General features: G+C 47.1%; 2 protein-coding genes across 3 annotated transcripts; one reads left to right on the top strand and one right to left on the bottom strand.

Moving 5' to 3' along the window:
• Positions 1-1952: 1952 nt before the first annotated feature.
• On the top strand, positions 1953-11816 carry mindy4b (MINDY family member 4B). Its single transcript, XM_030066458.1, has 11 exons — positions 1953-2003; positions 2088-2234; positions 5321-5440; positions 7096-7193; positions 7703-7868; positions 8482-8547; positions 8708-8778; positions 9627-9699; positions 10391-10567; positions 10674-10854; positions 11672-11816. The coding sequence occupies exons 1-11, from the start codon at positions 1953-1955 to the stop codon at positions 11809-11811; spliced, it is 1290 nt and encodes a 429-aa protein (XP_029922318.1). The 3' UTR covers positions 11812-11816.
• Positions 11817-14363: 2547 nt separating this feature from the next.
• Positions 14364-20211, bottom strand: tsen34 (TSEN34 tRNA splicing endonuclease subunit). 2 transcript variants are annotated; one of them, XM_030066571.1, is made up of 5 exons: positions 19961-20211; positions 18791-19099; positions 18210-18348; positions 17684-17977; positions 14364-15238 (listed from the first exon to the last, which is right to left on the bottom strand). In XM_030066571.1, the coding sequence occupies exons 2-5, from the start codon at positions 19085-19087 to the stop codon at positions 15036-15038; spliced, it is 933 nt and encodes a 310-aa protein (XP_029922431.1). In that variant the 5' UTR covers positions 19088-19099; positions 19961-20211; the 3' UTR covers positions 14364-15035. The 2 variants fall into 2 exon arrangements, with proteins under 2 accessions (XP_029922431.1, XP_029922430.1); XM_030066570.1 differs by having other exon boundaries at positions 18210-18351; positions 19961-20209.
• Between the last annotated feature and the right edge of the window lie 5984 nt (positions 20212-26195).

Below are 26195 nucleotides of genomic sequence, written 5' to 3'. Positions count from 1 at the left end.
CGCACCAGCGGTGAAAATGAGTGGTCAAATCACGCACAAACTCCACATTCGTCTGCTTATCGGACTTCACCCAGTGTCTAAACCTTTGGCGATACGCCTCTGGGACGAGTTCATACGCCTTGAGAACGGCCGACTTCACCGTTTCATAAGTCAGACCCTCCTGTGCGCACACAGCCGAGTACGCCTCCTGCGCCTTACCAGTGAGGACGCACTGCAACAGGAGGACCTTGTCTCCATCCGGCCACTGCCTGGCCTCTGACACACGCTCAAACAACGTGAAAAAAGTGTCGGGGTCTCGCTCGTTAAACTTTGGCACAAGGCGCAGACTGGCGGTCAGGTCTCTGCCCTCACGCCCCGCCACAGACCCCGAGTCATTTGACGCACCAGACATCCTACTGTCGCGGTCCAAAACCCGCAGCTTTGCCCGCTCCAGCTCCAACTCCAGCTGCAACAACTCTCTCCGTTGCGCAAACGAGAGCACCTCAGCCTGCCCCACAGACACAGTCGCCGACTCCGACCTCACCGCAGCCGCGGCCGCCGGCTCAGCAGCAGGCTCCTTCTGCAACACACCTTTCTCAAACAAGGTCAACAACACAAACATTTTTAACTCATCTTTAAGCATTCCCTCTTGCAACACAATATCATAGTGCTCAGCAATCTCGACCAACTGATCCTTCTTACAGGAGTCCAAAAACACCGCACAAGGCGCTTCGTAAAAGGCTGACAAATCCATTTTCACCTTGGAGCCGGATCCACACTACCAGGTGCACAACGAGCAAGCAATGCCCCCCCAGAGCGCTCCCCTAACTGCCTAACCCAGGATCTGACTAAACTCAACCCTGGTCTTCATGCGGTTCTGCAGCGGGTCAATTAAGCACAAAACCAGCGGGATCACCACCGGCGAGCCCCTGGAGTGCCCCCGAGAAGGCTGCTTGCGCAACCAACACTTACCGCTCCCCACAGCACTACGAAAAAAACAAACAGACACAATCCCAAAGGGTAGAGTGCCCTGAAGCCTAACGGGAACCTCCAGAAAATGCGCACCTGCAGCGTATCACCTACTCCGACCGGTGAGTAAAACTCTTCCTACACTACCACATAAATCCAAACAATATAACCGAGTTAACTTAACCGAGACGAGCCCCCATTTGTCAGAGCTGGCTCAGCTCTCTGACAAAACAAACGCAAGAGGGAATATTACCAACCAAAAACTACATTTATTTATAAGACGCGGACAGTAAGAATAAACAACAAACGACAATCTATATCTGTAATGTAGGAAGTCAGTGGTGGGTGCGAGTGCATGGCTGTGTGTGTATGTGTGTTGGATGCAATCTAAAACGACAAGAGACAATAGGTGAGCTGCAGGGCCAGGCCGGGAATGGGAAGGAGCGGGAGAGCGGGCGGACTCCGCAGGTGCCTTTTAAAGATGCGGCCCCACCCCCTTGGAGACACACACCGGAGGCCCATTGACAATCATGCCCTGTGAAAAAAGAAAGGGGAGAGGGCGAGCAGGACTCCAAACACAACCCCACCCACTTGGGGTTGTCACATCTGTGTTCCCTGAGCTCTATGTTCCCCCAGTTCTATGTTCCCTCAAACAGACATGCCGTTCCCTGTGGGACTGAACATGCTGTTGCTTTAAACTGACGGTGTTTGTGCAGACTGGATGACATTAGTTTGACTGAGACTTAGAGCAGCTTAGCTCTGTGAAATACCAGCATGGCGTTTCACATTTGGCCTTATTGGCAGCAACAGGAGAACAGAGTGACAGGAAATATGGAACATGTCCTTGGAGCAGCGTTCCGGTTTCTCTCAGAGAACTCCAGCCGGCATAATGTGGTTTCTAAAAACCAGGATGAGGGTTTATTCAGGTTTCTGAAATTAGGATGTGATGTTTACATGTATGACCAGAAAAACAAGATAATTCAAAAACCCTGATGTTAACCAGGATGGCACACACAGGCTCGTCCATGTTTGGTGTGATAGTGGCAAGGCAGCTAGTGTGTGTGTCAGTGTGTGTTTTGTGTATGTTGGTGTGTGTTTCATGTGTGTCGGTGTGTGTTTTGTGTGTGTGTGCCCCTCAGAGGTCCGTGGATGTGGCTCAGGAGGAGGAGCAGGAGGAGTCAGGATGTCCCACCTCCAGTTGCCTCCCACCGCTCTGCTCCATCCCCAGGACGCTGGCTGTGTCCCCCGGGCTGGGAGGAGCGCCCGTCACCCCGGAGCTGGCTGGGGTGCGTCCCACACAACACCCAGCCTGAGTGAACAGAGCCACGCCTTGGCTGCGTTGAACACGTAACGTATGCAGGACGTTTGTGGAGCCGATGTGCAGGGGCGGATCTACCAGGGTGGCCTGGGCTGGTAGCTGCCCCCCTAAAAACAGGCCCTGAAAAAAAAAAAATGTTTTCTCTGGTGGGAAAACTATCTATCTGCCTGTCTATCTCTCTGTCTGTCTGCCACCCAGTAAAATTTCCATGCCACCCTTTCGCCCTGTGATGAATATTTCTCTAGATCCGCCCCTGCTGATGTGGAAAGTCCCTTCCTCCTGCACCTGCAGCTCAGGTGCGGTGCAGAGTTGGGTGACAAGTCGAACAGACAAAACAGTGTGTGTGACGTGAACAGGCGACAGGCGGCTGCCAGGGATGAAGTTACAGACACAGCCACTTCCTGTGTTCTGCTACTTTAATTTTAAGTATTTAAGTGTTAAGTATTTAAGTATTTAAGTGTTAAGTATTTAAGTATAGACACTTCATGACTCATTTCTGTGTACAAGGGCTACACACACCTCGCATAAAAATATAAATAGAAGACTGGTCTGTTTTCACGTTGGAAGAGCAGATCTCCTCACACTTCAGGTCGAGTGACAGATGTTTAAAGGTCGATATAAGAACGATCGTTTGGGGGCGGGAAAAAGCTGATAGCCGATTAATCTGCTGATTAACGACCGTGACCCCATTAGAAACTGATAACTGTTCAACTGACCGTCTCAGTCAAAGTAATAAAACCGAAATAAATCTATCAATAAATCTGGATCACTAAACATCAAACTCAACACAAGTGCTCTGTCCTTTCTATTCATCATATTTCTATGGGAAACACAGACAGGTCACCTGACACCGCTGCTCACAGACCAGCTGCTCACACACAAACTGTGTGTGTGTGTGTGTGTGTGTGTGTGTGTGTGTGAGAGAGAGAGAGAGAGAGAGAGAGTGTGTGTGTGTGTGTGTGAGGAGCTGTAAAGTACTCTTACATAAAGACATGTACTTACCTAATCTAATTAAATGTCTTAAGTGTCTCTGGTTGTGTGTGTGTGTGTGTGTGTGTGTGTGTGTGTGTGTATGTGTGTGTGTTTCCTTCTCAGTCTGTTTCCATGTTTCATGTAAAAAGACAAAGTCCGCTGGATGTTTTTCAGTCTAATTTGATTTTTTTTCATCACACAAACACCTTCACAGCCTGCAGTAAAATGTGTTACAGGAGAGGGGATCACACTCTGAACACGTCCTGAACACGACCACAACACGCCCTGAACACGACCTGAACACGCCCACAACACGCCCTGAACATGACATGAACACGCCCTGAACACGACCACAACACGCCCTGAACACGTCCACAACATGCCCTGAACACGCCCACAACACGCCCTGAACACGACCACAACACGCCCTGAACACGTCCACAACACGCCCTGAACACGCCCTGAACATGCCCTGAACGCGCCCACAACACGCCCTGAACACGCCCTGAACACGCCCTGAACATGACCTGAACACGACCTGAACACACCCACAACACGCCCTGAACACGCCCTGAACATGACATGAACACGACCTGAACACGACCTGAACACGCCCACAACACGCCCTGAACACGCCCTGAACACGCCCACAACACGCCCTGAACATGACATGAACACGCCCTGAACATGACCACAACACGACCTGAACACGCCCTGAACACGACCACAACACGCCCTGAACACGCCCTGAACACACCCTGAACATGACATGAACACGCCCTGAACACGACCTGAACACGACCTGAACACGCCCACAAAACGCCCTGAACACGACCTGAACACGCCCTGAACATGACCACAACACGACCTGAACACGACCTGAACACGCCCTGAACATGACATGAACACGCCCTGAACACGACCTGAACACGACCTGAACACACCCACAACACGCCCTGAACATGACATGAACACGCCCTGAACATGACCACAACACGACCTGAACACGCCCTGAACACGACCACAACACGCCCTGAACACGCCCTGAACACACCCTGAACACGCCCTGAACACGACCTGAACACACCCACAACACGCCCTGAACATGACATGAACACGCCCTGAACATGACCACAACACGACCTGAACACGCCCTGAACACGCCCACAAAACGCCCTGAACACGCCCTGAACACGCCCACAACACGCCCTGAACACGACCTGAACACGCCCTGAACATGACATGAACACGACCTGAACACGCCCTGAACATGCCCACAACACGCCCACAACACGCCCTGAACATGACATGAACATGACATGAACACGCCCACAACACGCCCTGAACACGACCTGAACACGCCCACAACACGCCCTGAACACGACCTGAACACGCCCTGAACACGACCTGAACACGCCCTGAACACGCCCACAACACGCCCTGAACACGACCTGAACACGCCCTGAACACAACCTGAACACGCCCTGAACACGACCTGAACACGCCCTGAACACGCCCACAACACGTCCTGAACACGCCCTGAACACGACCTGAACACGACCTGAACACGCCCTGAACATGCCCACAACACGCCCACAACACGCCCTGAACACGCCCTGAACATGACATGAACATGACATGAACACGCCCACAACACGCCCTGAACACGACCTGAACACGCCCACAACACGCCCTGAACACGACCTGAACACGCCCTGAACACGACCTGAACACGCCCTGAACACGCCCACAACACGCCCTGAACACGACCTGAACACGCCCTGAACACAACCTGAACACGCCCTGAACACGCCCACAACACGCCCTGAACACGCCCTGAACACGACCTGAACACAACCTGAACACAACCTGAACACAACCACACTAAAAAGGCATCATGCATCATTACTGTTATAGCTGTCTTTACCTCCTCCCTGCTACCACACACACACACACACACACGCACACAGACACACACACACAGACACGCACACACACACACATTCACCCACACACACACACACACACACACACACACACACACACACACGTCCCTTGCGTGACGTTCTCTTCTGGTTTTAGGACATGAGGAAGATTCTGTTTGGCGGGACGTTCCACGTCTTCAACTACGAGTGGAGGAAGTCCTTCTTCAGGTTCAGAGAGCCGCGCTCGCAGCTCGCCTACGCCCTGGAGGCTGACAGGGTGAGCAGTACTACTGCTGATACTAGTACTACTATAAGTACTGATAATACAATACTACATGCTGACAGCTCGCCTATTCTCTGCAGACCGACAGGGTGAGCGCCACAGTACTACTGCTGATACTAATAATACACATAAACTACTACTACTAGCCCTGATAGTAATAATACTGTTACTGCTACTAATGCTACTGATAATTCAAATACTACTACTACTGATAGGACTGATAGTATAAATACTACTACAGTTAGTACTGCAGTGAGCTCATGCAGTGACATGTGACGTCCCTCCACTCGGGCCAGAGGAGGGACCCTCCACTCCTCCTTCCCTGATTGGCTGAGTCAGAATGTGCTGCAGGGAGCAGGTTTCCACCTCAGTCACCGTGAAATAAAGCAAAACCTGTTCCACCTGCTTCCACTGGCGGCCCACACCAGCATCCCTCCTGCCAATCTCATTTTTACCGTCAGTGTGAATCATTTGATTTGTGGAATGGTGTCTTGGATTTGCACCACACACTGAAAATTGATTTATTTATTTATTCTTTATTTCATTCATTTATAAAAGAAAAGATCAATTTAATATAAATACAAACGTTCCCAGATCTTGAATGAAATGGAGTAGAAAGAAGAATAATCTTATTTAATCTGCCCCTTTATCCCAAGAAATCCAGTTACAAAAAACATAATTTAAAAAACAACAACAAAATAAACTAGAAATAAAATAAAACAGCTGCCGGCCGACACTGACAGGCACATTCTTTTTTAGTTCCCAAGTTACAATTCAGTTAATACCATTCAAACAACAACAAAAAACATTTATACCTTTCATGACAATGGGTATGGGCATGACAATCAAACATTGTTCAATAAATAATAATGTGTATTTAGCAACATGCCTCCAGGATCAGGTTCCACATCCTGCAGTCTGAATGAAGCCATACTTTAAATCCTTCTCAGCACAATCCAGACTGTCAGTGTCACAGATAGAAACTGATAGTCTGTGACATCATCACTGAGGTCAGATTATGTCACAGGAGCGTCTCGTCACTGTAACTTAACCCTCACACACACACACACACACACACACACACACACACACACACAGTCAGCCCATGAGGCAGTGAGCAGCAGCTGCCTGGTGAGGGATCACAGAGCTGTGTGATGGGACGGGGTGGGGACGCTGACGGGACGTCCTGAGGAGTTTAGAAACAGCAGGCAGGTCGTCTCATCAGCATGACGTCATTATGAGTGCAGACGCCCTCCATGTGCCGTGTGTGTGTGATGTCATCAGGTGAGACAGGTGGTCGCAGGTGGCTAACCAACCGCCTGTTAGTAATTGCTCATAGATCATGAGCGTACAAACAAACGTCTGAGTTATTCTGAAGGTTTTGATGATCTGGATCTGTGGAAAATCAGAAGATTCAGAGCAACAGACAGATCAGAGTCTGGTGGTTGAGTCTACATGGTTCTCATTGCCCACCTGACATGATGTGTTTACTCCACTTGTGTTTTTGACTCTAAATGTCCACACGTCAGTCCACCATCGATAATTTTGCATAATGCACCTTTAAAGGTGTGTGTCACCACAGTGAGATGTTCCTCTGTGTGTGTGTGTGTGTGTGTGTGTGTGTGTGTGTGTGTGTGTGTGTGTGTCAGGGTGGGGCGCGGGCCGTCCAGATGGTGGTTCAGGCTCACATCATCAAGTTCCTGCTGTTTGGCGGACAGAGCGGCTCGGACGGCCGCACGCTGCACAGGTGAGGACGCAGCAGAGCGAGTGACTCAGCGGCGCCCCCTGCAGGGAACCCAGCACAGGCTGCGCGACGCTGCAGCCTCACCACAGTTTCAATCCCAAAATAATCCCAGTTAACACTTTTTTAATGTTAACTCTGGGGGTAGGCAGGATTGACTGTGTTTGAGCTCTAGCGCCCTCTAGTGGTCAGAAGTCACTGCAGCTTGAAATAGTTCAATTGTGCCCTTTCATTATATGCAATTGAATTAAACAGCAACAGCACCCTCTGTAGCATTGGTGGAGCCAGCTGGTATGGCTTGCTGGGCGAACATCCCCCCCACCCCTCCATACACACACACACACATACACACACACACACACACACACACACACACACACACACACACCATAACCTTCAGCTCACCCTAAAGCTTACCTTTAAATCAAGTCTGTATCCAGAAGCAGCCTGCACACCTCCACTCTGTGCCCTGAGTGTGTGTGTGTGTGTGTGTGTGTGTGTGTGTGTGTGTGCAGTCTGTGTGATGTAGGTCAGAGGGACCAGGAGGGGGCGCTGGCGGCGGCGCTGACTGACAGCCTCTGGTTGGCTGGTGAGGAGCGCAGCGCCACGGTTACCTTGGTAACGTCGGAGTACTGCACCACGCCGCACCTGGACTACAAGCTGGACAACTTCACAGAGCGAGTACGACACACAGCCAGCAGCGTGGTGTGTGTGTGTGTGTGTGTGTGTGTGTGAGAACATCCCAGTGAACTTGAATGGAACAAACTTTGGACTTGGAGCGTCCACTTTCCAGCTGGTGGTCACTATCAATGATTATTCTCTACTGTCTTGTCTTTTTTTTTTTTTTTTTTTTTTTTAAACTTTGTCGTCACCATAGCAACAAACGCAAACACTAAAACAAACGAACGCAGCAAACAGCTCCGTGGCCGCTCCCCTGCGTTCAACCTCTGTGGCCTAATAACATTTCATTCAGTTTTTGTTAATGAATACCAAATGATTAGTAAACCTTTAATAATAAATACTTTGTAAACATTATTTGGATGGTTATTATAAAGTGTGGGAGTGTGCATGAGGCTCGTGCACGTGCCAACAGTTACACACAGACTCAAACATTTACATGCTGCTGCCACCTGGGGGCACAGTGCAGGTTTAAATCCGACTATGTTCTGCATGTCTTTGCCTTTAATAGCATTTCATGGCCTGTTATTGTTGTTATTCTTGTATTATTATATCCAACTGAACAGACATAACTCTTCATAAACACCAGACATGAATGAATGTGTGTGTGTTTCAGCTGCAGCTGTTCACGTTCCAGCAGAGAGACGACGTGAGGAGCTTCATCTCCCAGCACATCCAGTGTGTGAGTGACTCCCTCCACAGTGGCTCTGCCTCCTCACATCTAACATGACGTGTCTTTATGCATGAACACACACTGTGCTCATGGCTCAGTGTCGCCCCCTGGCTTTAAAGACCAGCAACGTTACAAACAGCCTCAGTCACTCTGGTTCTCTCCTTTTCAGTTTAAAGAGGAGGGGAGTCACGGCGTCATCCTCTTCCTCTACAGCCTCATCTGCTCCCGCACAGTCCACAGGTAAACATTCACCTTCCTCATCACTGAAACTTTTTGGGCAAAATCCCCTTTTCCTGATGTCCCCAGACTGAGACCAGATGTTGGACACCATGTCCACCTCTGGACGTCCAGTGGTTCAGTTCCTATGAGTAGCATTTCCTGTTAGCTTAGCATAAAGACTTGAAGTCTATGGGAGTTGTTAGCCTGGCTCTGTCAAAGTGAAAAACAAACCTTCCCGCAGCTCTGAGTGTTTTTTTTTTTTTTTTTTTTTTTTTCTGGTATCAAAGTAAAGCAGCAGGTTTGATGTTTTTCCCAAGTGGCCACCAGAGCTGCACGATGTGGACAAAATTTCACACCTCAATATTTATGTGATATGATATATGATTTTCCACTTACTTGTAACTGTAAGTGTAACAATGAAAATTAATCTTTTTTTCAAAAACAAAAACAAAACATGCAAAAAAAACAGCATAATAATACCAACTGGACGTAGAAAATGCAGTGACTTCACAAAGTGTTTTATTGATCAGAACAGACCAATCAGAGTCTCAGGCTGTGTGATATCATCCATATCAATACCTTTTCAGATGATATGATAATGAGGTATCGTTCAGCCCCAGCAGTCAGCTGTCTGTCTGCTGCACGCGACACACCAGCAGTGTCTTTCTGGACGTCCTGGCGGTCCCCGGGTTTGAGCGCTCTGGGCTTTTCCCATGTGAACATTTTGTGGAGACAGTTGACTTGACGGGTCAAACTGACTCTGACACCTGACAGGAAGTGACAAACCAACTGGAAACAACTGAAATAAGTCCACATAATGGACACAATATGATGTATAATACTGACTAAAGACAACTGCTGTGTCCCAGGCTGAGGGAGGACCTGGACGGCACCGCCTCCCACCTGCTGCACGTCAGTCTGGGAAACTTCGTCTGTCGCCAGGTAACTCACTCCAAACCCCACAGCGCCTCCAGGTGGAGAGCTGCTGCTGCTGCGGGAGCTCTTACAGCCGCCTCATGCTTCATGTTCAAACTTATTGATTTAGTGATCGATTTACTCAGTCACTACCAAGTACAGCTGGAACGATATGCTTATCCCCCGATTTGATACTATCACAATCCAAATTTGTTTAGTGAATTTATTTCGGTCATTTTCAACTTGCAGAAATCAAGTACACATATGAATAAACAATATCTTATACACATATTTTTAAACAATAAATAAATAATATTTCATTTCCTTGGTTTTTCAGTGCTGAAAAACCAAGACAAATACATGATATGCACAGTCAAAGCAACTGATGCAGCTCCAAGACTGTTTAGGCCCCAGTCTGCACACACACACCATTTTACAACAGGCCACAAGAACACATGTGGACTGCAGGCTTTGGGGCCCAAACTGCATGGGATTAGCAGAAGGTGGGCGTGTCTGCAAAGGGGAGAGAACCCATTTTCATTCACACAGCTGGAGGTCAGAGGTCAAGGGACCTGCTGGACACAGACATGACATTTTTCCCCTTCAGTATTTAGCTGAATTTAGCTGAGGTGTGTAGCTGCTGAGGTCGGGTCGTCTAGTTTCATGTGTCACCAGGATCTTCACTCCAGCCTTAAGAAACGTTCCTGTGTCCCTGCAGGCTCTGCTGAACCTGCTGCTGACGGGCAGAGCCACTCCCAACGTGTTCAACGGGACCCGGCAGGTCGGGGAGGACGGCCGGCCTCTGGAGCGCCCCCTGCAGGGCGTCCTGGCTCGCAGCGATGTGGGATACCTGCACTGGAGCCGCGAGCAGATGGAGAGAGACAGACTGCCACAGGTGGGTTCCCTTTTTGTTTGACAGCTCATTTTCTCCAATGCACAGGGGAAAAAAAAGATTATTCTTTGGAAAGCTGATTTCCTCTGGCCTGTTGGCGTGTGTGCAGGTGGGCAGCAGGCTGAAGACCCCCAGGCTTCCCATCTGGGTCTGCAGTATAAACGGCAGCTACTCAGTTCTGTTCAGCCCGAACCGCTCGCTGCTGTCCGACTGGAAGATGGAGCATCTCTTCAACCTTTACTTCTACAACGGCCAGCCCAGCCAGACGACCACAGCCAGACTCACCATCGGTAACACATCCGACCGGGATTAGGCTACCAGCTGATGGAAAATATTATGCTTGTTACCAGTGAACATGAATTCTTCTTCTGTTTTTAAGAAGAAATGACGAGAACATGACCATTACATTACCACAAAATCCCCCATAAATATTAAAAAGTGAGTTTTGTTGTGAGGGGGGAATGAAACCTTTCAAAAGAAAAGCCCCTCCTGGGTTTCAGAGTTAAAGATGTTTTCTCGCAAAGTCTGATAGATAGATAGATAGATAGATAGATAGACAGATAGATAGATAGGTATACTTCATTGATCCCAAACTGGGATCACAGCAGCATCATCAATAAAAAACATAAAATAAAATTAAAATTAAAATTAAAATGAAGAAGTACATACAATAGAGACTAAATATACTAAATATATACACTAAAGACAATAAGGGCTAATTATATAAAATAGACTAACCTAAGAATATGAGATGTTGAAATGTTGAAATGTGAGATATACCGATGGAATAATAAATATGAAAAATGAAATATACAGATAGTAGATGGTATGGCACAGGTGATTATAGGCTGCAATATCTAACTTTACCACAGTTTGAAGGAGTTTTAAGTTTTATATGAAACAGTTTGGTCTGTGTGCTGCTGTCCTGCACCTGAGACGTGTCAAAAATCTGAACCGAAGCAACTTAAGTCAGAACATGCTGAACGTTTTAAAGTTTGAACGGTGTTGATGGTGTTGAAGTAAAGAAGAGAGAGTTTTGTTGTAGCAAGCGCACTAAATAAAGCTGTTCTTCCCTCTGTTCCTGTTGTTTTCTGGTTCTCGTTGCAGACACCCACTCCCACCACTGGGAGGCGCTGCCCAGGGACTCGGGGGACCAGGAGAAGAGGTTTCCCTCGTTAGAAATGACCATCAGGACCAAGTGGGACGGAGCCGCCATCGACTGGAACGGCTGCTCTCCTTTTTACTGAGACGCCGCTCGTCGAGCTGCAGTCTGGATCTGCGGCCTCGGCCTTTATTCCTCAGACGGACGCACGGCGTGGGAATTTAACCCTCTGAGGCTGTGACGAGGATCGAGGGCGAGTTCAACGCGGTCCACATGAGAGCTGGGTGGAGCTCACCTGGACTGTCTGGAGGTTCTTTAAGATGTTTCTCTTCTTCAGCTCTGACAGACAGGTGGGGAGTCCCGGCTGTGGGTTCGTTAGTGCTCCTCCCTGTGGGGCCCACCTCGTTAGTGCTCCTCCCTGTGGGGCCCACCTCATTAGTGCCGTTAGGCCACTGCCGAGGGCATTGTCCCGCTTATACCATGGTCACTTATGAAAGAAATAAATATTAAATCAATTATTAATGCGTTAAAGTTGTTTTTTACCGTTAAAATCGTAAGTTTTTCACAAGAAGCGGCTGAGTGGACTATTTAATATCTCTCGTTGTGACGCGTTGCCAAGGTAACCGGCTCTGGTCACAGAACCTGCAGCTCGGTTGGCCTCAGCTGTTATATTAGGCCTAATCAGTGGAGGGAAGTGAGATGATTGCTTAACGTTATGTTACGTGATACAAAGTATCAGTGCACCTCTTACCGCTTGTGTGTGTCCAGAGGATGATGCGAAATTTCGTTTCAAAGAATCAAAGTCCACAGATAGTTTCCTAAATCGTTTTTATTGCAAGAAATATTATCCGTCATTCACTCTGATCATTAAATGTGTATCAAGCAAGTAGGCTAACTGAGTAAGGTAAGCAAGACAGAAAGACAGGCGAGGCGCTCCGGTGTCACCTCCTTGTGTCACCTCTCCTTCTTCTTATCTTCTCTTCTCTCTTTCTCCTCTGCTGCATCCCAGTCTTCAAAATTATCAAATTCACCAAATAGGTTAAAGGAAACTATAAAATCGCTCATGTTTTGTCTACTGTCTTGCCGTTGTGATAAATAAACTGTGAAATAACGTAGGTTAACGTATGTCCTAAGTTTCTGTTGTCACGGTTACCAACTAGCGTTTGAGCCAGCGCAGTAATTTAGGACAATCAGGCTATTTGACCGGAACTTTTTTTTTTACAGGTGTCCTATAACACATTTTAACGGATACCCTGCAGCCAATCAGAATCGAGTATTCACCCAGACCATGGTATAATGACAGATGTTAGAGTCACCTGACGGTCATTAGGGTCACCTATGAACGTCATGGTAACCTAACCTTAGAGGTCCCTTTGTCCCTTTTCTTTTAAAGGATTTTTTTTTAAAGGAAAGGAGGATTTTCATCAAGCAGGACACCCCAGTGTTTTTCAAACCCAGCAATACAGCAAGACAGCAACCGGTCCGCCCAAAAGACCTAAACACAAGAAGAGCAACCTGGTGTCTGCAGTCCAGTGCAGCGAGGAACCCTGGAGAACCCTGTCCTGACCAACCGTTCACTCCCCTGATGACCCCAACAACCACCTGGTTATCGGGGTCACGCGGGGTAACGAACGACTAACGACACTAACGAGGTGGTCTCAACAGGGAGGAGCACTAACGAGCCGGCGACCTGGAGAATGACCCCTCCAGGTGAAACAGCTGGGACCCCCCACCTGTCTGTCAGAGCTGAAGAAGAGAAACGTCCTCAGGAACCTCCAGACGGTCCAGCTGAGCTCCACTGAGCTCTGTGGAGAACCCGGAGCTGGACGACTGAACCCCCACAGACTAGCTGACGTCAGGCACACACCACACAACACCTCAGGTGTCCCACACAAATTTTCAAGATCGGAGTAAAAAGGGCTCGTCTTCACTCAGAGTGAGGAGGTCAGCAGGTCGTGTCCCGATCTCCTGATGCAGCCTGGGACCGCCTGGGATGTCCCAATCACTTCCCAGCATGTTGAAATGTTTTGTCATTGCTTTAGTAGTGTGAGAGGGAAACAACGAGCTGATTTGTCACACCGGCCAATCAAATTGCAGCATGACAGGCCATGTCATTAATGTATTTACTGTGTAGCAGACACACACAGCTTTTATTATAGAAACTCCCTGCAACTCTTTCATTCTGACTGACCTAACCACATAAAAGTCCTCATTTTCTTTCCATCTGCAGGTATACATGTGCAAAAAAAAATTGCAGCCACTTACTATCTGAATTGGTCACAAATATACAAACGTCTACACTGATGAGCCCTTTCCATCTTGTGGGGTCTGGTCCTGCCTGGTCTGACCGACGAGACTTCAACATGTCGTGAACTTGAAGTCGGAGACACTCAAGACTCTGCTGTGTGTGTGTGTGTGTGTGTGTGTGTGTGTGTGTGGTTCTGATAGACTGTTGTTGCTCAGTAGCTCGGATAGTGTGAGATGTCCTTGGCATTCAGTCATGTTAGGTGGACCTGACAGTGAAGCACATCAGACTGAGCTTTAACGTGTCAGACCAACCCGAGTGCTACAACACCTCAGCCCTGCAATCTGACTGACTTGTTAAAAATGTTAAAAAAAAAAAATAAATAAACTAGACTTTATTTGAGCTGTGCTGTGCTTTGCTTTGTCCAAAAGATCTTAACAACCAGACCAGTCATGTTGTTCCACAGATTAATATAATGCAGTTTATTAAAGCTCAATTCCACTGATTTTGAATGTTTGGCCCATTTACAATCTCCTCCACATTTTCCACATCAACAAACCATTTATCAGATCCTGCTGAAGATTTCACCTCACAGAGTCAGACTGTGAGTTTGTGGTTGAAGCAGCCGCCTCATAATGTTCTGCTTCTCAACACTCAGAAACCACACAGCTGATGACTGGCTGTGGAAAGCAAAACGTTTTTTTGTTTTCCTGAACCAATGCACAAAAATATATTAAACTGACAGGTCAGTCAGTTTCTGTCTTTCTGTCAAACTAAATTAAACACAAATCCACCGGACAGGGAGAAGAACACTGGAACCATATTGTGAGAAATGCGGCCCTGCCCACTCGCTTTGGTCCCGCTGTCTTTCAGACAGGGAGGCGGAGTCTGACTGGTTTTCATATCAAACATCATGTCCATCAAAGTTTCCACACCAGTTACTGAAGAATTCTGAGCAATCGGCCCTGATAATCGTCCAGACTGATAATCGCTCCAATCCCCTCAGATGCATTATGGTCCGTGCAGAAACACGAGCGTCCTTCTCAGCCGGGGCTCGTGGTCGCCTGGCGGCCCCGCCCCCCCCCCCAAGCTGCAGGTCCAGGTGTTTCTCAGGGATTTGGGGGTTAAACCATCCCACTCCACTGCAGCGAGGTGTAGACGACGTCCGGCTGGTCATCCGACGCGCCGGCGGCCGGCGAGCACAGCAGGACGGTCTTCTTGACGTTGGAGCCCAGACGAGCCACGGCCAGGACGTCCAGCAGCGAGACGGCCTCGTCCAGCGACACACACACGGCGATGAAGTGGGCGTGGAAACGCAGCGGATCTCCTGACCGGCAAACACACAAACAGAGGATTCATGTTCACTCGCTCTTAAAGAAGGTGACCAGAGCAGCGTTCTCACCTTCGTTTAAGGAAATTCTGTGCAAGTCAAGCCTTTCCTGTCCCAACAAGACGCAGAAAAACTAGTTCCTGCATTCCTGTAAAGCAGATTAAACGACTATGAGGCTTAATATTGCAAAAAATATTTGAAATAGTCCTACTGCACTTAGAAAAAACAAAGCTGGACATGGGATCTGTACATTAGACTGTTGCCTAGTCTATTTTAAAGTTCAAATACAATCAGCAGCTAGATGTAAATCCCATCTTCAATAACAACAAATGAATGGTGGACTTCTAAACACCATTCAACACAGTACAAAATGGTTCAAGTAATGCAGTATGGCTCAAGGCTCACATAAGGCAGCATGGCTCAAGAAAGGCTTGCATGACTTCCAGCTGGCCCAACCGCATCCATTTCTGTTCTGTTCAATCAATGACTGTCAAATATGTGACACTGTCACGTACTGAAACAGGTGTTTCACAAAGTAAAGTAAATAGATACGCCCTCTGGTGGTCTAAAAGAGCATCGCGATTCATTTCCATTTTCCTTGACGTACATCGTGACCCAAAAAAATCGATTTTTAACTGCATTGCAGTTCATTGTTACACCCTTACTCTCTTCACTCAGAGCTTCTCTTTCCCTGCAAATCAAGTGAATTCGCAGGGAAAGGGTGAAATTCGCAAAACAAAAAATTGTAGTTAATACACTGTTTTACAGGAAGAAGAAATTATGGTTGTAAATTTACAAGAAAAAATTGGGAATATTCTCTGTGATTAAAGTGATAAAAATACAAGAAAAAAACTAACAAATTTATGAGAAATAAAATTTAAAATTCTCAGATTAATAAGTTACAAATTAAGGAGAACAAACTAAAAAAAAGTTTGCTCTCCTCCTGTGGATCCAGTCTGAAGGAAATCCTGCTGGTCTGAGTCCAGAACCCCAACCTCCTCCTCAGCATCTGGACTCTGAAGAGACGTTGCTGTGACTTGGGCCGATTCAGAAGAAAACAATCTGCTGATTCTGGGTCAGATCAGCAGGATCTCCTTGTTCCTGTAGGATCTGCTGAGGGGATCAGCTGCAGGCCTGAGACACGGCCAGCAGGGGGCAGCACAGGTGGAGCCTCGGCCAGCAGGGGGCAGCACAGGTGGAGCCGCAGAGAGTAAATGAATGAATGAATTAATAAATAAATAAATAAATCACAGTTTCTTCCCATAAATTTGTCATTTTTTTCTCATAAATTTACCACTTTAATGTCAGAAATTCTGAGATTTTTTTATCCCCTCTCCCCTGGCCCTGACCCGTCGTCATCAAGTCTAATGTACAGATCCTCCCCACTGTGAGGACACCTGAAACACCTGGAACACCTGAAACACCTTGAACAACGGGAACACCTGGACAAACGAGAACACCTGAACACCTGAAACACCTGGAAGACCTGGAACACCTGAAACACCTTGAACATCCTGAACACCTGAAACACCTGGAACAACAGGAACACCTGAACTCCTGAAACACCTGGAACAACGGGAACAACGGGAACACCTGAAGACCTGGAACACCTGAAACACCTAGATCACCCTGAACACCTGAAACACCTTGAACAACTGGAACACCTGAAACACCTTGAACAACGGGAACACCTGGAACAACGAGAACACCTGAACACCTGAAACACCTGGAACACCTGGAACACCTGGAACATCCTGAACACCTGAAACACCTGAAACACCTGGAACAACAGGAACACCTGAACTCCTGAAACACCTGGAACAACGGGAATAACGGGAACACCTGAAGACCTGGAACACCTGAAACACCTAGAACACCCTGAACACCTGAAACACCTTGAACACCTGGAACACCTGAAACACCTTGAACAATGGGAACACCTGGAACAACGAGAACACCTGAACCCCTGAAACACCTGGAACACCTTGAACACCTGAAACACCCTGAACACCCTGAACTCCTGAAACACCTGGAACAACAGGAACACCTGAAACACCTGGAACAACGGGAACACCTGAACACCTGGAGCACCTGGAACACCTTGAACACCTGAAACACCTGAAACACCTGAAACACCCTGAACACCCTGAACTCCTGAAACACCTGGAACAACAGGAACACCTGGAACACCTGAAACATCTGGAACATCTGGAACACCTGAAACATCTGGAATAGATAATTAGATAATTGGTTTAGATAATTGGTTGTTTTTTTGCTAATTATCTAATTATCATATTTTTATATTTTTTATATTTTCATATATATTACGTATTTATTCATTTGCTCATTTTCAGGTAATATTCTGTTAATTTACCACAAATGTTCCTGTGTTTTTTTGATGTTCGGGTGAATCTCAACTACAGGGAAAAAAGCTGCTCTCACCTGGGTAGACCAGGAAGTCTCCTCCAAACTTGCCCGCTGAGGTCAGGTAGAAGCCCCGCCCCCTCAGGTCCCTGAACACGCGGTAGCGGGCCTCGGCGCGGGGGCCGTCGTCCTGGCTCCTGATTGGCCGGCTGGCCCGCAGGAAGCGGCGCGTCTCGGGGCAGCAGGCGAGGCCGGCCCGCGCCGTGCTCAGCTGCACCGCCAGCGCCGAGCGGGGAAAGGAGAAGCTCTGGTCCAGGGCCCGCAGGCGGCCACTCAGAGCCTCGTCTGAGGTCCCGTCTGGAGGAGCCTCACCTGGAGCCACAGAGAGGTCAAAGGTCACCGGACCGGACACTGAACTGCTGCTGACAGAGCAGAAAATTAACAGGCTGACAGGAAACTGACGGTGATCAATCAGTGAATGACTTCTGACTGATCTGATGATCGTTTAGCGGGACAACAAACCCAAAGTCTGATGGGAAATCATCAGCATGCGACATTAATCAGAAAGTTTATACTTATTATTATGTTGGGCGTGACCTCTGACCTCTGTCCTGGCCGCTCATGGCTCTCAGCAGCGCCCCCTTCCTGTCCTGCAGAGCCAGCACACTCTGCTCCTCGTAGCTCCTCCTCTGCGCCTCCTCATACTGCTCCACCTGCTGCCGGTGCGCCTCCTCACCTCCACCCTGCTGTCAGGAGGAAGAATCAAACTTACTCTACAAACACAGAACACCTGGCACACCTGAAACACCTGCAACACCTGGAACACCTGGAACACCTGAAACACCTGCAACACCTGAAACACCTGGAACACCTGAAACACCTGAAACACCTGCAACACCTGCAACACCTGAAACACCTGGAACACCTGGAACACCTGGAACACCTGCAACACCTGAAACAATATAAAACACCCTGAACACCTGAAACACCTGGAACAACAGGAACACCTGGAACACCTAGAACACCTGAGGGTAAAAACTCTTCTTCATGTCTTATTTCAGATCGGCTGTGGTTCCCTGACTTGGAGGCCTGGAACATCAGAACGTGTGAAATCTCCTGGAGTGGAAATTAAACTAAACAACAAATATTGTTTGATATTTTGTGAGGTTAAGCCCCGCCCCTCACCTGCGCAGGTGTGAGGTGTGCGGCTTGGTGGCTCTCGGCCAGCAGCCTCTCCTCCTCGCGGCCCAGCAGCAGCGGGCGGCCCAGCCGGCCGTTCTGCCGCGGCTGGCGGGGCAGCGAGCCCACCAGCGCCCCCACCAGGCCCAGAGCACGCACCGCACGCACGTCCGCCGCATGCCACACCAGGGGGGCGGAGCCACACAGGCTGAGGCCCACCGCCGGGGACGCCGGCTCCTCCTCCTCCTCCTCCTCCTCTTCGTCACGGCAGGGCCGCTCTTTGCAGGGCGGAGCTTCCGCCATCACCACGGCAACCTGGAGACAACAGACAGAACAACAACAAACACGTGTTTCAGAAATTTACAAGATGGAAACAGCTAATGATCCGAATTCTTCTGCAGATTAATCTGATAAAATTATTAATTATATAAGATTAATTTGATTATCATTTTGGCTGAATATTATATCAATTAAATGATTAAAATGAGGTGGAGTGGCAGTGAATGTAGCATGGCACTGAAGGCGGCGTAGCAGTGAAGGCAGCGTGGCAGTAAAAGCAGCGTGGCATTAGGGCAGAGAGGCAGTGAAGGCAGCATGGCAGTGAAGGCAGCGTGGCAGTGAAGGCAGCGTGGCAGAAGGTAACGATATGGATGACATCAGGTTCAGGGTTCGGGGTTCAGCCTGATTGGTCCGTTCTGACCAATAAAAACACTGTGAGGTCACTGTGTTTCCTACATGCAGCTGGTAGGTTTGTGTTGATTTTTAAAGAATGCTCATTTTAAACTTAAAATTTCTCATAAACGTGAACCCGTCGTCACATGGTCCATCACATCACTGTCCACATATCTGACATGTCGTGCAGCGCCGCCACCTGGTGGCAGCAGAGCAGACAGGTTACTTCCAGGCATCTCTCCACTTCTGTTTTTATTTGCTGTAAAGCCTCTCTCCTCAGGGTCACCTGCATGTCTGATTATGGAAGTGGCCCAATGGTTACCGTGGCAACAATACACAAAAAAAATGTATTCATGGCTATAAATGATGGACATGATGTTCATTTTCCCAGCCTGCAGCATGGACACAAACACACCACAGACAGCCAGTCAGCCAGGTAAACGCTGTGTGTGTGTGTGTGTGTGTGTGTGTGTGTGTGTGTGTGTGTGTGTGTTGTTAGCTTACACCCTGTCTCCACGTGGGCTGGCGTCCTCACTCCTGTCTGTGTTCTCCGCTGTTCCACGACATGCCGTAAACTGCTCCGGCTGTAGTTTGACCTGCCTGCTGTGACGCGCAACACAACAACAAGCCGAGTAAACAAGTAAACAAGTAAACAAGTGAACAGACCGGCGGGACGGGCGGGCGGAGCGGCTGTGTGCTCGGTGTGCTGTCAGCTCTGCTTCCGCAGGTCTGCTCCATATCCGCACCGAGGCTCCCCGGCGGGCGGGGCCTCCGCCAGACCACAAGTGCACCGCGCGCTCCCGCTGCCCAGGCAACACACACCCAGCGCACACACACGGTCTGCGGTTGCCAATAGCAACGCAGAGAAGTTTGATTGGCAGCGGGTGTGACCAATGGGAGTGTCTGGCCGGGCCAGAGGAGATCAGCTGACACACACACACACACACACACACACACACACACACACACACACACACTCTCTCTCTCTCTCTCTCTCTCTCTCTCTCTCTCTCTCTCTCTCTCTCTCTCTCACACACACACACACACACACACACACACACACACTCTCTCTCTCTCTCTCTCTCTCTCACACACACACACACACACACACACACACAGGTTGGTGCGGATTCCGTGATGAGCTCATTTTCATCCGGTTATGATTGTGCACGTCAGTGTTTTTGGTTAATTATAACAGCGGTTCTCAAATGGGGCATGCGTCCCCTAGGGGTACGTCTGAGTACTGCATGTCCCCATGAAATGACCTCACGTGACCTCTACTTCCTGTAAAACAGAGCATCTGACACAGTGACATCATCCTGCTCCAGTGGCTGTCAATTAACATTTCAACCAATAAAACCTTCACGAACCTTTAATCTCATGGTGAACTATTATCAATGTGTTTTTCTGCAGTGCTGCCTTTCTGTCAGCAGAGGGCGCTGCTGCTGTTCAGTTCAATAGAGAATTCCATTCCATGAAAGGGCGCAGCTGAACTGTTGAAGAATCCCCTTCAGGTTATGGCTTGTAGTTCTAACATCTGGCCAGCAGGGGGCTGTCTCCATTTGGCTGCACTTCCTGAGACTGGCGTCTGGTACCACAGACATACCCTGTAGCGTCTTCAAAATAAAAGCACACACCTCGTACTCTGTAGAGCCTCTTCAAAATAAAAGTATCTAAGCCCTGATTCCTATGCAGTGCTGTTTGATATTCAGCTTCATTTTACACAAATCAGTTTGTTCCCCATTTAACTTCAGTGGTGAACTCGCTGTGTTTCCTGCCACTTCTGCATTTCAGATCCGTCACAGAGAGGAGAGAGGAAGGAGAGGGAGCCAGTTGTGTTGTGGTTGTTGTTGTTGTTGTTGTTGTTGTTGTTTTCTGCTCATGTCAGTTTTTCAGAGCAGGAAAAGGAGGCTGAACATTTTGCAAATGAAAAGTAAAAACAGATGAAATCTGTGTTCAGCAAAGAGGAGAAGAATCTCAACAGGCCAAAGCAAAAGTTCAGTCCATGTTGTTTTTTCAACCCGCAGATGAAAACATCTTTTCTACTTTCAATTTCAACTTCAACCGGAGGAAGAAGGACGAGCCAACAGTTTGTCTTTTCAGCCGCTTGGAAAAAAACTCTGTTCCTCTTTCTAGTTCAAACAAAACCAAACGGAACGTCGACGGGCAGTAAGGACGATTATTTATTTTATTTTATTTTATTTTATTCGTCTTTTCAGCTGCTTTTTACACACACACACACACACACGCGCGCACACACACTCACACACACACACACACACACACACACACACACACACACACACACACACAGTCAGCAGTGTGGCAGCAGAAGCAGCAGCGTCTTCTCTCTCTGGGTTTCCTCTCCAGGTGAAGCTGAAAGTCTCTTGGATTTGATGTGGATGTGACTCAGCAGGTAAAGAGCCGACCAGGGATCATTAGAGATGTTTGATGAACAGGCTCCTACATTGTGTTTCAGAGCTGGAGGACTGGAGAGCACACTGGGACCAGCACATGTGGAAAGGCTTTCAAAACGGGGTTAACATGTTTCAGCATCTAAATATTCATCATGTCATGATATTTAATGTTGATTGAGGACAAAATCATCTTTGTCTGAAATGTTTTACCTGTGTGTTTTACTGCTGACCAAAGTCTGCGTCAGGTGAGCTGTAATCTCAACACCTCATCGATGAAATATGCACCAAGTTACAGAACCAGTCTGACAGCTTGGAGAAAGTTGACTTGAGTTCATTTATTTTGCTGTTGATCCACCAAGAGAGCAAAACACTGTCACAGATTATTGTAGCTGTTATATAATATTTTACATGCAGGTAGGTTTAGAGCAAAGTCAACGTTCAGAAGACATTTAGCTTCTCCTCCAAGAAGCTTCTTCAGTTCTGGTTGACTGGCAGAAACTCCCAGGTATTTAACGTCTGTGGGGTCGTTGTCAGGGTCACTGATACCACATCTATGGTATCATGCTACATGCATATCATGACCTGGATGATTGAGAATCTCCACAGACATAATATTTTACACTACAATCACTGATCATTTCAATATGAACACTTGGAGACATGGAACCTGGGGGAAATAGCAAATGAGCAAGAAATAACCTGAAAATTAGCAATAATTTGTAACTATTATAATTACACATTTCAGAATAAATGACCACTAATTTACCACAACATATTAACAGCAAGTTAAAATCTGAAATAAATGCAGTGAATTTTGCTGCGAGGCTGGAATGAGAGCTTTGTAGATGTGAGCTGCTGGTGGTCCATGTGTGAAGAGTCCCAGAGGATTCAAAGTCCTCTGCAGATGAAGCTGCTCAGTGGGTTTGATGTAAAGGGCGGCTGCTCTGAGTGTTACGTCCACTCTGTATATGTGACATGGTGCTGACAGGAAGACAGCACACATCCTGTCATGGAAAGCTTGTTGTCATCAATCAGCCGCTGTGTTTGTGTCAAGGTGTGGGCTCGGCTATGGATGTGTGTGAGGAGAGAGAGGAGGGGCTCCCTGCCTCTGAAAGCACTCTGTCTGGGGAACATGACAGCCAGACCAAAGCTAAGAGGTGAGATGAGGATCTCTGACTGTCCATGACTGTTCTCCATCTCAGAGCTCAGCAGGCAAATCAGCACAGCAGCATTATTCACAGGAAAAGCTCTGTGTGTGTTGTGTTGAAGGTCAGTCCAGCAGGAGAGCCCTGGACCTGGACCTGAGCCCAGCTGTGTGTCCATGAAGAGTGATCGCTCTATGGGTCGATATTATGTCTTCAAAGACAGCCACCTCTCTGTGGATGATGGGTAATTATTTCAAACTGAAGATAAATCAGATTTTTTTTTCCTGTCATCAGATTCATGCCCATGACTGTTCTCCATCTCAGAGCTCAGCAGGCAAACAATCACAGCAGCATTATTCATAAAGAACACTGTCTGTGTTTAGATTGGATATTATAATGTTATCATGTCATTATTATCTTAGTATGTTAGTGTGACTAAGGAAGTAAAGCAGATCCCTTCACTGTGTTCATAATGTTTCTATCAGGATCCAGCAGGAGAGACCAGACCCCCCTGGACCTGAACCTGGACCTGAACCTGGACCTGGACCTGGACCTGGACCTGGACCTGGACCTGGACCTGGACCTGGACCTGGACCTGGACCTGAGCCCAGCTGTGTGTCCATGAGGAGTGACCGCTCTAAGGGTCAATATATTAACTTCAGAAACAGCCACCTCTCTGTGGATGATGGGTAATTATTTCAAACTGGTGATAAATCAGATGGTTTTTCTGTCATCAGATTCATGAGATCCAGAATTGGTTCGACCCTTCAGACTCTGTTGACTGAGTTTCCTCTTTCAAAACATCACATCCAATAATCAATGGGCCTCATTCACTAATATGTGCATGGAAATGTTCTTATTTTGTGCACAAAATAAGTGCGAATGCAAAATCACCGTGGGATTCATGACACGTGCGTACCGACCAATTTTGTTCTCAGCACCTTGGGTATGTTTGTGAATCAGGATCATTCTAAACTGACTGGCTCGCAATTTGTAATTAGCATACTACCACGCCCCCATTTCTCCATATAAGGAAACCGCTTGCCTAGAGTTGATTCAAGAATGAAGAAAGCGGTTACGTGAGGAGAGAAGTAGTAAATTTCACAGTTTGTTAGAAGTGATGGCGCCAAGAGGCAAAAAACAAAAGAACTTAGATAGATAGATATACTTTATTGATCCCAACCAGGGAAATTCTGGAAACCAGGGAAATTCTGGTACACCCACAGAACCTGAAACAATTGTGTCCGAGGTGGAAGCCAGAAAAGGAATACTTTTCCAGAGTATTTCCTCGGGGGTGACCATGGTAAAAAAAAAAAAAAAAAAAAAAAAAGATGCTTGGACTGTAATAACCGAGGCTGTCAACGTACATCCTGATGTCACAGAAATCCGTGAAATGAGCACGACCTCTTAATAACGCATTGCGTGCTCCTCGCATGTAATCTGTTTAAATTCCGTGTGGTCACCACATAAACAGTCTCCACTGAAAATCAATGAGGATCCGTGCAACATAGTATCCCCGGAGAAGCGCACTGTGGCCCAGGTGAAAAAAGTGGTTTGACATAAAAGTTGATGCCAAAAAATGCATTATGGACCAGAAGAAAAAGAAGGAGACTGGTGGAGGACAAAGTCCACCTGATCTAACGCCACAGGATGAGAGACTAGCAACAATAATTGGACAAACATCCATTCATGGAAAATGTCCACGAAATGAAGGTGAAAGTGATGACTTTTACAGATGCATAATTTCATGGCACAAGAAATTGTTGGGAGTTGGTGATTATTATAGGCCAAAACAATTAAATGAAAGCCAAAACTGTTAAGCCTACATTTCAAAATGTACATTCTCATATATTCCTTTATGAACTAGGACTGTTGTTATCGTTGAATATTTTAATTGTCACAATGATGAGGGTGAAAGTGTGTCAATTTCATGGTTATTTAATACATTTGCCAATATATTAGTATATTAATGATGTTAAAAAATATTAATTAAATCTCTATTTAATGAATGTGGTTTTATATACTCTGCATGTACTTAAAAGGTGTGTATTTGCATTTTCTATGTCAGTTCGGCCTTCCTCATTTGTGCGTAGAGTAAATTTGTTCGCAGAGTAAGAACAAATTCAGGTAAGAAAATATTGATGAATCCCCGATCGTACGCACAGTTTAAGCACAGATTTGGCCCAGTGTGTGTGTGTGTGTGTGTATGTGTGTGTGTGTGTGTGTGTGTGTGTGTGGACTCTGGAGTACATAGCACGTCATGATAGAATAGTGAATCTTATCGTAAAGGACATATCACAACCCCTCACAGTTTCAGTGAAAATGTACACACATTCCCGTGTCAATGCATCCATGTTCCTTCTCTGTAATGACCAACACACCCTCTCACAGCTGTCTGCTAACACACCAGATGTTGTCATTGTTGATGAGGAGTCCAGAGAAGAGTCTCTATTAGAACAATCACCTTTGTTGGGGATTTAAGGTTCTAACTGGAGCCACACAGACCACACAGGAAACAAGGTTGCACTCAGTTCTTAGTTTTATTCCCTTTGAATCAGGAATGGGGAATTGGTGACAGAACTGGATTGGAGAACTGGAGTGTCAATGATGAGTACCAATGGTTCTACAAAGACAGAAAACAAACTTACAATATCTTGTCCAAATATAATATAAATACGAACAGAAATGTAGGTTTCCAGTCATAATACATGTTATGTTAAATGTAGATGATTCAGATAATATTTAGTCAAACTGCAGATTAACTTCATAATAATCAAGTTAAATCAAAAACCAACCATTAACTTATTGGCTTAATCCAAAAATATAATACTCATCAATAAATGAAGCTTGACTTACATTGAAATAACATCAAAAGACACATGGCACACATCACCAAACAGCTTCCAGCAGCATGTGTTTGGGAACAAAGAGAGGAAGCCGCGCCCATCCAGGTCTGTATTTATAGGGGAGGGCAGTGATTGACAGGTAGCTTGTCTGCACTGAAACCACCTTGTATTGTGGAGCAGAGGGGAAATGAAATTTGTAGTTTTGGAAAATAAAAATAAACTTGTAGTTTCTAACAGCCGCCCCCGGATTTGTGCAGCAAATACGTTACGTGGTTTCTTCTTCAGTGATTTCAGGGAGTGGGATTCATCTGGAGACAGGGCGTATGTATTC

The sequence above is a fragment of the Myripristis murdjan genome, chromosome 13, assembly GCF_902150065.1.
Source record: "Myripristis murdjan chromosome 13, fMyrMur1.1, whole genome shotgun sequence".
In the NCBI taxonomy this organism is placed as follows: Eukaryota; Metazoa; Chordata; class Actinopteri; order Holocentriformes; family Holocentridae; genus Myripristis; species Myripristis murdjan.
The sequence above is the reverse complement of the archived record's forward strand: the minus strand, read 5'-3'. Positions and strand labels throughout refer to the sequence as shown.